Below are 16,899 nucleotides of genomic sequence, written 5' to 3'. Positions count from 1 at the left end.
AAGTCTCAAGACACCATGCCTGAAAAGACCCAGGAAGTCAGCCATTTTGGTTTGAAACAGACAGCTCTGTAGTGAGCATTAACTTAAAAACACAGCGAACTGTACCAAAGTATTGTTAATCTTGAGTGTCATTAGTATGAAAATCAATGTCACTAGCGCCGGTGTTGCTATTTTTGTCAGGCGTAGCGAGCATCTACAAACAATTCAAAACATAATACCAAAATATACAACATCTAATCAAACCACGTGTCATTACTATGGAAAAACAATAAATATTACTTTCATGTAATGCGTTTCCTTTTTATTTCCGCTCACCATGTCGCCTGTTGCCAAGGGGGTGGAGTGCCTCGAACTCTTGTCCTCTAGGCCAGGTAAGTCGGGTTGTCTTCGTGCAAAAAAACAAACCTAATAAAGATTTAGTAAAAACAAAATGTAACATCTCAGCTTGACCATTGCTTGTTTACAGCAATAAATATGAATACAATACAAATGATTCAAATCATGAAAAATTATATTCATATTAAAAAACGTATAGGCTAGTAATTTATACTTCTCATTAAGGCTCCATGTACTCAATTTAAAAGCAAAATGACTCCATGAGAAAAATATAGTAAAAAATAACAGAGAGATTAAATTCATTCACAATATTAGTCCTTTTAATAGATCCAACACATGGTGGAGGTCTTTATATTGCTCAACAGTTTGCAGTCAACCGATTTAAATCATTTACAATCAAAAACAAAGTGCTTGTAACAAACTGATTTCCACAGGCCAACAGAAGAAAAAAAAAAGGCTATTAAAAACCATCTCATAGTAGTGCGAGTTAAAATGCAGTGATTTACATTTACAAAGGCTTTTTATTCAGACCAATAAATGGAAAACAAACAAACAAAAAAAACCTGGTGGAAGTCGTGACACATTTCATCAAGCTACATTCAGCAGTTCAATTAATGCTCCCTGGTGTCTTGGTACAAAAATATCCTGATTAAGTGAGACCAGTGATGAGCATGGAACATTCACAGTGGTCCTGGTTCTCATATCCACCAACCAGGGTTACAAAATTCAAGTTGTGAATTTGCCATCAAAACTAATGGGAATTTATGAGGAAAAATTCATTTGCCAAAATAAAGGTTGGCTCTTAATAAAGAACTTAAATATACGTTTCTACTTTACCATACAACCAAGTTTCATAGCAGTACTTAAAAATGTTTGCATGAATTCATTGTTGCTTGGGCTTTTTGTTGTTGTTTTGAGATAAAATGTGAGCTCCACATACATCGCCGCTCAATTGGGGGAAGGGTGGGGGATTGAGCGGTTGACATAATGCAATGCCCTCGCATGTGGGCAAGGAGATCTACTCCATTTTGAAAGGATATCTGCTGAAAACAACATGTTGACATTTATGTTCAAATGTAATTATGTTTGAATAAATCCCATTTTTCCAATTTGGAGTTTTTAAAACAATCTTACTATAAATATCCCTGACTTTTGCAACCCTGACACAAACACACATACACACAAACGTGCGCGCACCCACAGAGGCACATCTGGTGTGGTACCACAGCAACCCGACCTGAGGTTAAAGTCACATTTTTCTTATTCCGAGTCTGAGTCGGGGTCCATCTCCATCTCCATGTCTATCCAGGACTGCCGCTTGGCACTGGGGAAGTCCTTACCGAGGGAGCCTCGCGTGCGCGGCCGCGGCACCGCACCGCCAGCGGCGGCCCCGTGGCTTGCAACGGGCTCGCTTTTGCGGGGCCGCCCTCTCTTGCGTTTAATTGACTGGTTTCTAAAGTTGTTGCTCGGGATGAATGTTTCGTCCTTGTCTGTTTTTTCTTTCCTTTTCAGGATCCTTTGGATCCTTTGGCCCTTTCGAGGTCTTCCTCTTGGCCGACGTCTTGCAGATGTGCTCGAATCAGATTGTGGTGTCACCTGCTTCCCGGGAGCCGCTGTCGGCACACTTTGGAGCCCATTGGAGGTGATCGCCTTTTGTACGGGACTGTCCTGGTCAACGGGTTTCGCTGTATCCGCAGGTGACGCTTGGTCCAAGTGGATGGGCGAGTCAGCGTTGGAAGTCTGGGTAGTGACGTCTCCGTCCCGTTTGTGGTTCATGAGCATGAGCGTGTAGATGCCTTGGCCTGCTAAGACAACACACAAACACATTGGAACTGTTCATAATTCACACTATAGTGATATTCCCAACCCGCCTGCTATAGGTGAGAAAAAAAAACGCTCAAGAGCCTGTAATAACAAACAAATATACCCCAAATGATTATTTTTTTCAAACATTTATTTAAAAAAGAAACAGACACCGATGTTCAACATGTGCCATGCGGTGGGTGACCTGCGCTCGTGGAGCATTTCGTAGATGTTTATCTGTATGTAAATAAATGACCAATTTTGCCATCACAAGCCCTTTCCAGTCTAGTTTTTGTTTTATAGTTTGAGCTGTCAGGAATATCAGCATCAAAGTCACTGTTCTGTTTGACATGTTTCTTTTCACACACACACACAAAAAAGATTTTCTCTGCTTTGTGGTCAGACACAGGTGTTTTTGTGAAACCAACCCATTTTTGACTGCTAATTACTAAAGAACAGAAAAAGATAGGGGGAAATAATTGTCATGTATATAATACTATTATATATCATACGCTATGAATAGAAATACATGGTTGGTCATAGACGAGTGTGAACTCACCATGTTTCATCGATGAAGGCAGGATGAGTCTGCCAGTCTTGGAGCGAACCAGAGGAATGGCAAATTGTTGTGTGGGTTGGGTCAAGACCTCCTTGGAGGGTGGAGGGGGCGCGACATGGTTGGGCTTTGGAGCGGGTGGCGATTTCTGCTGGGGGACGTGCATTTGGAGCGCAGGAGGCGTAAGTGATGGGGCTTCAGGCTGGCGTTCCGGTACCACGGACGGCGGGGGCGGCGTTGGTGGAAGAAGCTGGGGGCCTGGTTTTGGTGGGGGTGATTGAGGGGTTGGAACTGGTGGTGGCAGGCTGGCGGCGTCTTTAGGAGGCTCCCCTTTGGACTGGTACAGACGCATGAAGAAAGGCTCTGATTTGGAACCACCTTTGTCCTTCAATCTACTGAAGATGATGTTCAAATTTCGTTTGATCAGTTCCTCGGGCTTCCCTATTATAAAAAAAACAACAACAACAACAAGATTTCAGTTTTGACATTTATTTTTTTTTAATTTGTGATCGAACAAAAGGAGCAGCACACACCAGACAAGCAAGACAACTTCTTCAAGTAAAGCGCCTGGATCTGGGCCAGCTTCTTCTTCCTCTCCAGCAGGCCGTCGGAGATGGCCTTCAGCGTGTGGATTTCCCTCAAAGCCTAAGAACCACACATTGGTGTGTGAGATGGTATTACAGAGCTTAGAAATGATTTTTCGCCAAAATACTCACACACAATGACTAAAGGAACAACGATTAACATAACAAAAGCCAAATGATTAACATGAAACCGCCGCGACACCAACCATTGAGAGGAGGTGCAGTTTGGAACCTCCATGTTGGCCGAGGACGTTCTGCAGCTCGTCGAAAAGCGCGCGTTGCTCCAATCGCCGTTGCTTCTCAGTAACAGAGTGGTTCTTGCGCTTCCTCGTGCTCGGGTTGCTCAGTATGGGTGGTTTATTCTGGGCCACTTCCTTCAGTCTTGCAATGGCCACTTCCTGTTTGGATTCCTCAATGGTCTCAATGTCTACATTGGAGTCCACCTGGAGACAAAAAAAACAAAAGAAAAAAAACAAACAAAACAAAATGGAGCACCCTGTTTTCATGACACGAATCCTCAACTATTACTCTACCCACATTGCAGAGTGTAGGTTGAATTATTCGGCAATTTAGCATCGCCCATCAGTCTAGACTGATTCTTGTCAAAGTGCTAGCCTTCCTGTTCAATTTCGGGCATGGGTCCTTGAGACTTTGACGCGCATCCTGTTCTGATGTTATAACACATCCATTCAAATTTGTACTGTACTGTGTATTTTCAATGGGTTGCGTGATTAGTTGAGTTATGGAGGGGTTTGTGTTTTGGACCCATAATATACATTTTTGACAGGACACACATGTATGTTAAGCTTGTCTTAAAAGGCTTTACTCACATCACTGTCGTGGTCTGCGCTGTCGTCAGACAAACTGGATTCGCAGTCTTCTGATGAACAACTTAAGTGTTCGTCCTTCATCGCCTGGGTTCCATTAACGGCCGCCGGCGCATTAGCTTTAGATGTCCCCTGCTGAGCTACTTTACTTGTGGGGTCGTTCGGCACCTCCGGCTTGGGTAAACGAATGAGGGTAAAGCCCCCCGGCAGGGTGGCGCTGTGACGTTTTTTGTCCTTATCGCTCGGGTTGGACGGCGGGCAGATTCGGAAGGAATAGGTGCCGCTCTGGCTCAAGAAGCTGGGTGTCTTCAATGAGGGTGACACAGTGAGCGAGACGGGTGAGCGGGCCGACCGCTGGAAAGGGTTGATGGCGGCGAGGGGGGCCATCTGCCTCAACGTTGGACTTTCGGGTTCTTTTTTCACACACTGTTGCTTTAACACTTGATCTGAGGAGACAAAAGTAAAAAAAAATCAAAGATAAATTTAAGGTGTTATGATAATCTGCATTCATTCACATCATTCGTCCTTTCCATTTTCAATTTGCATTTGCGCGACATGTTTGCAGGTGTTTGATCCATGACAATTATTTCCAAGTCTTTCTGTGACTCGTCCAGTCTGTTGCAATGTTGCAACCTGTGAGACTCTGTGAGACTTTAAAGATTGGTGGCTACTTCCTGTTTGAAGCCTCACAATGGCAAGGAACTGTTAATCAACTCATAAGTATTATCTCAGTCACATGATGTTGATGACTCGTGGCCCGGACTGATTGCATTACCTAGCGTATCTTTAATGCTTGTTACCTAACTTGTGGGTCACGTAAACCTGACCAATTAAATATTAAAGTTGTTTTTGAATTTTTTTTTTTAAATCTTACAAAACAAATCCAAATGACAATTTTTCACTTCTGGGTTTTTTGACTGCCAATTGAAAACGGACAGAACAAATCATACACAGATTTTTGATACATAAAACAAACAAAGAACGTACAAAGCGAATGGGTCTGGACATCAGTGCTTTCCTTTGTTGACATCATGGGAAACAATCTGCCGGTAGCCTTCAAGTTTTGATTGGCTGGCATTGCAGTCAAGTTTTGGCTGGCAGGTTTTGTGTCAACTTCACGCACGGCGGTGGTGGTGGCAGTATGGTTCGCCCTGCGAGGAAGGTTGGCGCGCGGCTGCAGCCTGCCTGTGGCATACGCTGCTAGCCGGTTGGCCGGGTGCAGAGAACCCATGCTGCCTAGCAACAGGTTAACATAGTTGTACGTTTTGCCGTTCACCTGTTTGTGGAAAACAAAATATAATTAAGAAAACTGGACAATCTAACATGAATTTGACCTAAAAATTCCACAAAAAACATGCTCCAAAAGTTGAATAAGTCCATAGGTTGTCATAAATAGATTGAAAATAGAAATATAGAAAATTTGAATGCAGTACTTAAATACATAAAACTAAGAATGATTTTTTGCAAAAACAAAGGCAAAAATCTATACATTTGTAAGACAAACCTAAATGATCCAAATAATTGATCTCCATTGTTTCATATGGGTAAGTTAAAATCCCAACCAATATCATACATGTTCCTGAGTCTAACCTGTATGAGTTCAGAAGCTTGGCCGCTAATTGGTTTGGTTCTGGCCACCATCATTCCGGCGGGTAACACGCCACCTAGGAAGGGCTTGATTTCGGAGTGCCGCACAAGGTCCTCTGCCGGGTCAATCTCTTCCTCAGAGCTCTGCTCCTCAGCTCTGGCGCGCACCTTTCCCGGTCGACTGACGCGTACCTGGAGGACACATGATGTCGTTTCCTATTCTATATCATAGACTAGAGGTGGGGGCGATATATATCGTTATCGATATCATCGTCAATCTTGCCTACACGATGTGTAATTTTACATTCTCGAGTATTAATACGGTCACCGTGAAGAGCAATTCTGTTGCACCACGAGCCATATGGATTACAAGGAAAACTTGGCGACCACGCAAGCACCCTAAACAAAAAGTTAAACACACACACACTCCCAGAAAACAGTCGCAGAGTTAAACCAACAAATATAAATGCACGCACCCACACACACTCAGTACTTAAGGGAGCAAGGCAAACGTGACATCCTGGATGATCGGTTAATATTCAGTTGACACGCTTTAAGTCCGCATCATTCATAACTAGCCTGTATTCCCCATGTTGCACAAACTGCAACGGTTTATTAGTGTGACGCCAGCATACACCCAAACATGAATAAAGTCACAAGTCTACATATCACAGCGATGAATGAGTGGGGAAAATGCACTTTTCCGTAAATTGCAGTTTTGCTATTCAACTTTATTCTGAATACGTTGGCCAATGTATGAGAAATGGGTGTTGTCATGATGACGTCTTTTTTTCTCTCCCGCTGGGTGACACTTCGTCACACATCAAATACATTTTTTTCCTCATTCTGATTGCCGTAGTTAACACATTTTTTTCATTCTGATTCTTCTAGTAGTTGGCAGTGGTACACTAGTACCTACTGCAGCTCATTATGGAATAACAGCACAGACGTTTAAATGACATAAATATTCCCCAAAATCAATGTAAGTCTATATATAAATATTTGTTTTTTATTGTTAAATATTGTCGTAGAATATCATTATGTTTTGCAGAAGCTGTATTTAGCAATTGAAAAGAGATGTTCACAAACGCTGTCTATCCACAATTGGTCTGTTGAAGCAAGTGCTGATTTAAAATATTTTTTGTAGAATATCGTCAAATTATCGTTATCGGGTTTTTTGAAAAAATTGAGAATTTTTTTTTGCCCATATCGCCCACCCCTACCATAGACTTTTCACAAACCAGGGTGCTTGCATTTTCCATCTCAAAATTGCAACTTCCTAGGTACAGTTTTTGATGAATCAACCTCAATTTATTATGACGGGTAGAAATTTTGATGAGAATCCAAACATTAATAGGCTCATAAAGGGATCCAAAGTATTTAGCCCAACATACATGTTTTTCAAGGTCCAAGCTTTCGCATGGTTAATTTCTTTTGCTACATCCAATGCTCAGGGCCTGATTTACTAAAAGCTTGCACATGCAAAAATGGGTGCCAACTCGAAAACAGATGTGGAAGCTGATCTTCTAACTTGGCTCAAGCAGGCTTTTGTTTGCCAAACGCGCTAAACGGCCTTGCAGTTAATTTTGCAATTTAGCGCCCGCTATATGGGATCTTAGAAAATCAGACACAGAAAACTCACCCTGTAGGTGAGGTTGGAGCCGCTTGGCTTCTGGATATAGATCTTGGTGACAGGGTGGATGAGATACGGTCCGATGTTGAAGGGCTCAGATAGTTTATCCTGATGAAGGCGCGTGCACAAAGTCTCCAAGATCCTCTCACGGTCTTCCTCCCAGAAACATACAGACTGGATCTCGATTTGTTTTTTAATCCATTTCTCTTTGGATACTGCGTTTTCTGCATAAGAACGCACGGGAGTTACTGTCAACTCATAAGCACGTCAAATTAATCACGCAACATCATAATGGTTCTTACCTTGCTTTTTGGGTTCGGAGACGGGCGGGCTCTGCTTCTTAGGGTTGGTGGCCAGTGTTGGGATGTCGTCGATGGTGTTTTGAGATGGCTGCTTGCTGGTGAACGCACGAACCCGCGCACACGTCAGGAAACTCTCCAGGTACTTGTACACAGGATCCTTGTCATCTTCTTGTATCTGCAATTACAGATTGATGTTGCTCATTTACAGGAAACATCCATTTATGTATTTATTTATCTATCTATCTATCTACCTGTTGCCTGGTAGCTGCTGTATACGGCTTGCGGGGCAAACATTGGCTTTTGGGTTGAAAGAGCGGATCTGGATCTGCGTCGAAAATATTGCGATTCCACAGTTTATTGGACCGCGAGGTGGAACACGGGTTGGTCCCTGCAGAAAAAAACACGAATGAGTGCTGACTCTGTTTATAGCACTTTTAGAGATATACAAGTATAAAATAGGAAATATAATTAAAAATTAAAGACAAACATGTTTTACAAATTTGTGACAATACACACAGTCTCATAAAATACATTTTCAATACATTCTAATAAATCTAAAAAACATATTTTTTCCAGAAGGTCATAGCACGTAGAGCCATTTGGGGTCACATTTGCATGCAGTCATGAAAAGGTTTTAATATACTATGATTTACATGCCCAATTGCTAATCTTACCACTAGTCGCTTCATCCTGCCGCGAGCCGCCCTGTGTTGTCGACATGGAGCAGGCACAGCCGAACATGCACGCAGGTTGGCGGCAGTGGAGCGAGCCCACGACGGGATAACTGAGGCTGAAGCACACGCAGCCTAGTCGGCAGAACTGTTGTCCGCATTCTGGTCCCGCCACCTTCCTGACTGGATGTGGGGGGGATTTCTCAGCCTGCTGGTGCGGCGTCTGATTAAAAAGACAGGAGGAAGAGGGGGAGGTCTCAAGATCTTTTCTGGTGAAAACGCTTGACCTCCACATGACTGACTCGGATTATTATCATATACTGTGCATTTACATCAGCAACATTATTAGGCACACCGGCCATTTGTTGGTTCGTCAGTTAATCGCTGCAGCACATGACCGATTAACTCCGAAACGTTGGGCTGCAGATCTCTGGGGACAATTGGCATTTATCAGGTACCTCTGTGGTCAGCATCACAGCTAGAGAGGCTGAGACCCTTGCTGACGTCAGATGAGTTCGAGTGCAACCCTGGCTGATGACATCGTCCTCCATTTCCAACAGTTTCTGCTGGACTATTTGTGGTGCGGATAACTTGATGGCAGTCATCATCTTGGAAGCTTGTCCTGGTCTGCCCGCAATGGGATAGGAAAATGTCCCATTACCAAAGCATGTTTTAGCATATCGATTTTCCGCCACCGGCTGGAAGAAGTGTTCATCAACCCTAGAGCACTAACGTCGAGTGACTTTCACCCACACAATTTTTTTATGTGATATTTTGTATTGGGAAATTAAAGGGGACAACTTCCAGTTTGGCAGACAGTGTTGTAATTTTACATAAATGGATGAAAACTGTATTTTATTCAGCACATTATATGGGGTTAAATGTATCCGACATTAGTGATTGTGTTATTATTTTTAACGTTAGGTGTTCTAGGGTTAAAGCTGCTCGAGACTTGCAGAGAATGGAAAAGACTCACAACAAAGTCAAGACAAGGGTCACCTTATTTTCTATGCATTATGTTCCACACGGAATACCGAAAAACATGTATGATTACAAAAAGCGCCTCCAAGTTGTTACCTGTGTGAACTAGAAGCACTACAAGTGGTAGTGGTCGCACTTCTCGCCAGGTGTGGAGGTGGCGATGTCAATGCAGCATAGAGCAGTGGCTTGAAGGAGAGTGGGCAGGGCTTGTTGTTGATGTCAGCTGTGGTCTTGCGGTGCTTGAGGGCACTGTCCAGCGTCTTCACGTAGCTGGCGCTCTTGGCGGGCAGCTGGTAGGCCACGGGGGCCTCGGGGCCGGCAGAGAAGGCGGCGGCGCGTTCGCTGATCTGCTGGGCCTCGCTCTCCAGGTACTCGTCCAGCATATTGCTGCAGAAGGCCGACAGGTTCCTCTGGGAGCCTGGAAAAAGAAATTAAATGATATTCATATTTAGATGCCAGTAAGGGACTCAGGAGAAGATAGAAGGCACCTCACCATTGATTGGCTGCTTGCTTTGAACAAACTTGTTCTTCCAACCCTTTATTTTAGTCACGTCACTTGTTTTTCCTGTTCGGGAGATAAAAGCCAATCCCTCACCTGCAAAGCAAATGCACTGGATCAGGCTGTCACTTTCACAAGGCCACATCAAATACTAGTGCTGGGGAATTCATCTCTTTTATTGATTCATTTCAGGCTGGTTTTATTTTTTTTATTAATTTAGCAGCTTCCGTGGTTCAAAGAGTGTCCCAGCTGACTTGCACTGCTTCCACAAACAACATGGCTGGAAACAACAAAACCACAGTCAGTGTAACCGACTTAGCAAATTGATTGCTATAATTAAGCAACTTTTCAAATCCCTCTAGCAACTTTTTTTTTTTTAAAGTGGCTGGACAGTTAAATTCACACAAAGAAACGTACCTCACCTGCACAAAATGAAAAGGGAGCACTTCAACAACAGACATGGAATAGTCTCGCCATGACGTTTGATGGTTCTTTTTAGGATGTTAAATTGTTGAATTTTTTTTAAGGATTTGTTTTAAGAGTTAGTCCGTTATCCTGCGCTGCAATGTGCTAGTCTACATTTTTGGAGTGTCTTAACCAGGATGTGTGCCGACTTACTGTCATGGTCCTCTGTTTTTAAGTTGAGGGGTGGCAGTGGAAGGCGAACACCCAAGTAGAGCAGGTCAATGGGCTTGCTGGGATCCAGAGAGCTCAACTTCAAGCCCACTGAAAGAGAACACCATTCATGTTAGACTTTATTATTATTATTATAGCACTGCGAGGGTCTTTTTTTTTTTCTTTGCTGAGCAATTTTGCAAAACAATGATTTCATTTGAGGAGCAAGTTTTTAATTTTGAGGAGCAATTTTCTGCAGGTTAAATACAAGGACCTGAAGCAAGGGTTTTATTAAACAATAGAAATGTAACTGTTTAGCAAGTATGATTTTCTCTCCAGAGTCCGTTCAAACATTGACTCACAAACTGCGATGCGAAACGGCGTTATTTTGAGCCTTGCACTGTAACTGTAAGTGTAAGTGTGTCCGCTCACCCTCCTGCAGGACAGGGTGGATCACCTGTCTGTGCTTGGCCACTTTGAGGTCCTGTAGTAAGATGGCCTCCAGGCGACCAATCTTCTTCTCGGTGGTCTCTGGAGCGGCCTCTTTTGTAATATTTCATGATGATTAGATTTCCGAGATAAGAAGCAAATGGTAGAAAAGCACAAAACAACATGGGGGCTTTGTACCAGTTTCCATTGGCTGCGTGGTAGTCAACAAGGAGGAATCGGGCGATACCGGCGTAGACCTATAGGACGGCTCGTCTCGGATGTGACTCTCCAGAGCTTCCTGTGAAACGGGAAAAAAAAAAAACAGTTTAAAGGCAAATGGCCATGCCACAGGATGGTTTGTTGTACTGTTTCATGGCTCTTGAGTCACGCATTGCAGGTATTTTTGTTTTATTGCTCCGTATTATCCCTCACTACGGTTTCAAATAAAGTGAAAATGAAAGTGTTATTAGGAAGCCTGAAAATTTACTGCTGGGAAAAAAACCAAAAAAAAAACGCATGTATTGTGTATTGTATTTTAATTCTAAATCAAATCTGTATGTCCTTTATTTCTCTGAACACAAAAAGATCCTTAACAAAAGGAGCACACGAAACAAAAAAACAAGTGCAAAAAAACAAAACAAAAAAAAAAACTGACAAAAATGCCACAATCCTCGGTGAATACAGCCAGGGCAGCTAAGTGAGGAGCCCTCCACAGCTTTGCCTCCATAGAAGGAGGAGCTGCTAGCTAGCTACAGTTAGCAGGCACCGGTCCCAATCAGCGAGTGTTAACCACAGCGGGAGAGCATGGGTTCCATGTTCGAAGCGTGAGCTGATCAATGTGTTAGGCTTCATGGTCTAACGTTTCCCTGTAACTCACCTTCCTTTTCTTGGATTTTAACATGCAGTCTTTCACTCATGTGACTACACAGCCTTGTTTATGTTCACCATGGATACTGCAAGCTCAAAATGGCTACCACATTTCACACTGAAACACGGTTAGGCAAAAAGCTGTATATACGCATGTATAAAACTGACGATCAGAAAAAAAAATGTAGTTACAAAAAAAAACTATTGTGAATCCTTTAATACTCTAATTACATTTGATTATATTTTAGAAGTGAAACATTTAAAAAAAAGGCAAAAACATTGTTGCAACTGTAGTTTGCAGGCATTTACCCTGGTGGCGAATGAGACAAAAGTGAGGCCCTCGACTTCATCCAATTCAGGCTCTGTGGTGATGCTCGCTGAGGATCTGCCGCAAGTTGCGGGCAACTGGGTCCCCGATTTCCATCCTCCCTCCAATTTGCTCCAGTGCCCGCCGCTCCTGTTGTTGTGGCGCCTACGAATGTTTCTCTGGGCCGACGGTGCAGAACTCACACTGGACATTTTTGGGGTCTCGATGTGCAGCCGCTTACTGGGCGACTCGTCGTCTGTGTTGTTGTCACCTTTCATCAGTGGACGTTTGGGTACAAGTATGATATCTCCAAGGGCTTGTCTGCCTTGCACACACTGAGTGACTGGCTCATGGCTGATGGTGGAAGTTAACGTGATGGGCTTCAGGACTAGATTGGACTCTTGCTCATTGGAGAGGTAAGCCGAGTCAGCACTCGGAGGGCTGTGAAACAACAAAAACACAAAAATCGACAAATATATTCAAACTACATCAGATCTAATTTTAGAACTATTTGTCTATTTGTAATCTGGGTTCTATGCTGTAAAAGGGCAAGCTAAACATCTAATGTTTTATAAGGCCCCATTTTTAAAGCAGTATCTATTCCATTGGCCACCAGAAACGCCTCCTTTTTTACTTATTGAAGTACCAATACAATCGCGATGTTCACACATATCTTCTCTTTCAGACATTCCAAACATTGAATATACAACATACAGCGATGGCTAGATTGGCTTTTCTGCTATTAAATCTGGCTGAGTAATTTGTGATATTGTTTAGCACATACCTTCGAAGAAACAAATATAATGCTTTAAATTTTGTATTATTATCTAATAAGGACGTGAGGAAAATATTTTTAAATTTTGTAAATCTCTGACCTGCACTATAATTTAAGTGATTCTTCCTTTGCCAGGGACCCTCAACAAGTTTATGGGTTATGTATTACATCGTAGTAGCAAATTCTTCTTCCTTGGCTGAGGTAAATGTTTACATAGTGATACAATGGGTTTACAAGAGAGGTCCGGTCCTACGTTGCCAACATAAACCAAGTTTGTGTGCAAGTCTGAACGTGCTCTAATTTATCATTGACCTAATGTAACGCAGAACAGCAAGTAGTAACAAGCGATGACCCCCTTTAGCGGTCGCTTAATTAGGTGACTTGGTGGATGTAAATGGTGACATCCAGATGATTATGTATGAAATGAAATGGATGCATGTTACCATTTGAGAAAAAGCTCCACATTCCACACAAACAGAGACAACCAAAAACTATTACCTTTGGTTCACAGCTTTGCTTTCTGGTAGGTCCACAGCTTTGCTTTCGATTTGCTCCTCACGGGGTTCCATGTTGAGCCGTAGCATCTCCACCGGGATGTCGCCGGAGCGAGGTCCGACCCGGTCCTCCCTGAAGCCCTTTGCGAAAGGATTGTGGTTGATCTTGAGCTGTGTGACGAGAAAATTCTGGTAGGTGGTCACTGCCATGAACTTCGTCTGCGGGAAGGTGAACGTCAAGCTTTCGGGTCCCACGACCAAAGGCGGTGTGATGTCGTCGGACAGGGGGATGACATGAAGCTGGGGGATGTAGCGGTGCATGGAGGTGAGGACGATGTGGCCCTCCAGGTCATTGGGGTTGTTGGTCACTTTGAGTTTGTAGAAGGACAGCATGGTGCCCATGAGGTCCGAGCCGAGGCACGGCGAGTAGTGGTGGGGAAAGGCCCGGGCTGGGACCTGGGCCTGGTACTCTGCCGGGCCCACCACCTCCCATTTGGGTGAGTTCCAGCGGTACTTGTAATTGTCCGACGGTACGATGGAGAGCATCAGGCTGTAGTGCCGCTTCGGGTTCAGTCCAGTCAGGCGGTAGCGGCAGTACGGGAACATGCGGCGCCCTTGCTTGGTGAGGATCATCTCCGTGCCGCAGCTATTGAACTGCTTCCACACGCGGTTGTTCTCCAGTGTCACGCACACGCCTTTGCACGTCAGCGTGTTAGGGTGCTCGTCATCCGGCTTCGGGCACCCAAAATCCACTGCCGCAGATTTCGACATGCTCACGGCGTACGCTGGCGAGTCTGACGCAGAGGCGATGTGCGAGCCAGCCGGGTTTGCCCCAGAGACGGTGGGCGACGCCACGGCGGGCTTTGCCGGGCTGGCCTCGGCGGGGGAGTGGAGAGCTGTCACAACATCGTTGGTACTCGCCATGGAGATGGCGGTGGTGGGAGAAGGAGGTGTGGAGGAAGGGACAGCGGTGACGGGACCTGAGGTGGGGACATTAGCCGTGGGTCCCTCCTCATCATGCTGGTCCTCCATGGATACGGCTTCGGGATGTGTAGCTGGCATCACTGATGGCTACACTGGATTCACGTCATCCTATATGAAAATAATACATATCGTAAAATCCCACGAATAGTATGTTATTCGTATATAATATGCTAACTCCCAATATTACCCTTAAACTGAATTGTTTACATTTAATATACCAAGAAACGTATCTACACATCTTTTATTGGAAAGCTCTATTTTTGAAAGAAACGCCACATTTACAGAAGAAACGACTAATAAGTTCATTCATACTGTAAAATAACACGAAACTCATTGCATCATACCCTCTCAAACTGAACCGTACCATATCAAATGGGATTGTAATCTCACTGAATCGAACCGAATCGTTCCACTTTAACGTAAACCGTCTGTGAATTGTATCCCACCCCACGTATCAGGATACGTATCAAATCATTCTTTATTGGAGAGGCGCACACCCCTTCTGTTTTCCTTTCATTCCTTTGATGTGAATCCAACAGCCATTTGCATTAAAAGCATAGCTCCATATCGCTGTAGCTGTGCAGAATCATTGCATCTCAAAAACCATCACTTTTTCAATTTGTTGAGCCATTAACATTACATCATTAGAGCGAACCATTTTCAACATTTTTGATAGGTCAGTAATTTGCACAAATATCAGACCCATTTGGAGACTGACCAATAGTATTGATTTGTGAAAAAATAATTGACCAAAATTGTGGTAGGAAGTTTATACACAAGCTTTGTTTCTACTCATGAATATTTCCCACAAAAGTAACAATATTGATCAATGTGAGCTGATTTATGAGATTCCAACCATTAAAGCACTCAACACTAACCATGTATTTCAAAATCATTGGTCTTTTTCTTTTCGGCATTTACAATATATATGTAAATGGTAATCGCCAATGTCATTATATTGACGTGTTTTGCGATCATAGTTTGAGGTATTATTTATGGTTTGACCTTTTAAAATAGGCAATTAATATTTTTAGGAAGGGTGGGTAAAAGAAGTAAAGAGGATTACCAATGCACTGACAGTATTGTTAAAAGTTTGACAACAATTTGCATTAAAAACAGTAGCTTCAACTGCAAATCGATTTCTTCCCAAAATGACAACACAGTATTGGAGAAGTAGAGCTGGTTTAACACAGTGCTGCATCACACCCGACAAAACACCCGTGACTCACAACGACAGGACGTCACCATTAGAGTTTTTAAACGTTTTAGTGGCCGTTTGTCGTTCGGTCCGTCACCGACAAAAGTGGACTTTGACTTTCCCGCTACAAGTGGGACATCGCCGGCGTGACCAACCAATGGCAGCTCGGTGTCTCCGCGTGGAGGACATGGCTGACATGGCTGGCCAATGATCCCGTGGTCTATCAACTCGAAATAAATCAAAATAAAATGCCACGAGAGTCCATATCTCGTTGCCGTGCGGAATTAAAAACGAGATTGAGTTCAATTAACGTCCGGTATAGTAGAGGGGGGAGGACAGGTCGACAACGCCATAAAGCTACACACAAACATACAGAGGTGTTAATCGCTATCAAAAGGCACGTCGCCGCGATGTTTCCCCCCTCAAATGCTGTCTTACACCCGTCTAAATGTGAATAATGTCGAAAAGGCACGCTCAATCATGGAGTACTTTGTGGCAAACAAGAAAGCGAGAGATAAATGGAGAGAGAGATCTTAGGCAGGCCGCCACTCACCAAGTTGGAAAAGTTGCAGTTTCCTCAAACGCCTCACCTCTCCGCTCCGGCAGGCCCGCCTCGTGCGTGGCCTCGGTGACTGCCGTGCAAGCCAACGTGCGCCGGTGGGGACACACAAACACTCCTAAACTGTTGCTCCGTCGAGGCAAAGTGGCAAATAATGGAGGCCGGAGAGGGCCACGCCAAAGCAAGGCCAGCAAGGATCTTTCTCTCTCTCTTGCATCGATCGACCGTGCGCGCGTACACGCCGACGAGCCAAGAAGGCGCATGCACAATATCACCCCCCCTCCTCCTTCTGCTTACCCCATCCCCCGTCCTTCTCCTCCACCAATAGCGCGTGATCCTCTCTTAGCAAGCGTGAGGAAAGCGGGAGATTTTTTTCCTTCTTCCGCCTCACGATGTAAATAAACAACAAAACTACGAGAAGTTGTCCACAAAATGTTTCCCGAGAGTTATTCGTCGTCGCGTTTGTTATCTACCTGCTCGGACTCGGCGACGCACGTACACTAGCACGCACAACAAACGTTGGGAAGTGAGGCTGTGACGTCACACATTGGCGCCACGGCTCCCCCGTAGCCAATGAGCACGCTTCTTCTTCCTCACCCGAACTCAACTGAGGTCGTCAAAATGTTACACTCGAACGTTTTTTTTGTATACAACTGATAAAAATAATGGTGACATACCCAACAGATACAGGGTGCGGTTAAAAAATAAGCCTTCGCCAATGACGAGCGACTTTTCGCGATTTAAAAGAGGCGAAGGTGGTTCGCCATTGGTCGAGTGACTTGGGTGGGACAAAATGGCGGCTACTGTACACAGTACAGAATTACAAGTGTCATCATTCTAACATAACTAATTTTAAGGCATTAAAAAACAACTGTGATATCGCTTTAAAAAA

General features: G+C 43.9%; 1 protein-coding gene across 3 annotated transcripts; it reads right to left on the bottom strand.

Moving 5' to 3' along the window:
• Window positions 1-634: 634 nt before the first annotated feature.
• On the bottom strand, window positions 635-16,298 carry mgab (MAX dimerization protein MGA b). Of its 3 annotated transcripts, none has more exons than XM_086019586.1 (20): window positions 16,002-16,298; window positions 13,271-14,358; window positions 12,000-12,438; window positions 11,022-11,121; window positions 10,827-10,940; window positions 10,398-10,505; window positions 9,774-9,875; window positions 9,377-9,698; window positions 8,758-8,926; window positions 8,303-8,522; window positions 7,880-8,016; window positions 7,629-7,803; window positions 7,336-7,550; window positions 5,697-5,885; window positions 5,094-5,382; window positions 4,110-4,552; window positions 3,486-3,722; window positions 3,229-3,340; window positions 2,699-3,136; window positions 635-2,141 (listed from the first exon to the last, which is right to left on the bottom strand). In XM_086019586.1, the coding sequence occupies exons 2-20, from the start codon at window positions 14,326-14,328 to the stop codon at window positions 1,597-1,599; spliced, it is 5,412 nt and encodes a 1,803-aa protein (XP_085875712.1). In that variant the 5' UTR covers window positions 14,329-14,358; window positions 16,002-16,298; the 3' UTR covers window positions 635-1,596. The 3 variants fall into 3 exon arrangements, with proteins under 3 accessions (XP_085875712.1, XP_085875715.1, XP_085875714.1); XM_086019589.1 differs by having other exon boundaries at window positions 635-2,138; XM_086019588.1 differs by having other exon boundaries at window positions 10,827-10,937.
• Window positions 16,299-16,899: the final 601 nt, after the last annotated feature.

Source organism: Filicampus tigris, chromosome 20 (genome assembly GCF_054856515.1).
Source record: "Filicampus tigris isolate MCC_2025a chromosome 20, RoL_Ftig_1.0, whole genome shotgun sequence".
NCBI classification, from domain to species: Eukaryota; Metazoa; Chordata; class Actinopteri; order Syngnathiformes; family Syngnathidae; genus Filicampus; species Filicampus tigris.
Note: the sequence above shows the minus strand (reverse complement) of the source record. Positions and strands in the feature narration are given on the sequence as shown.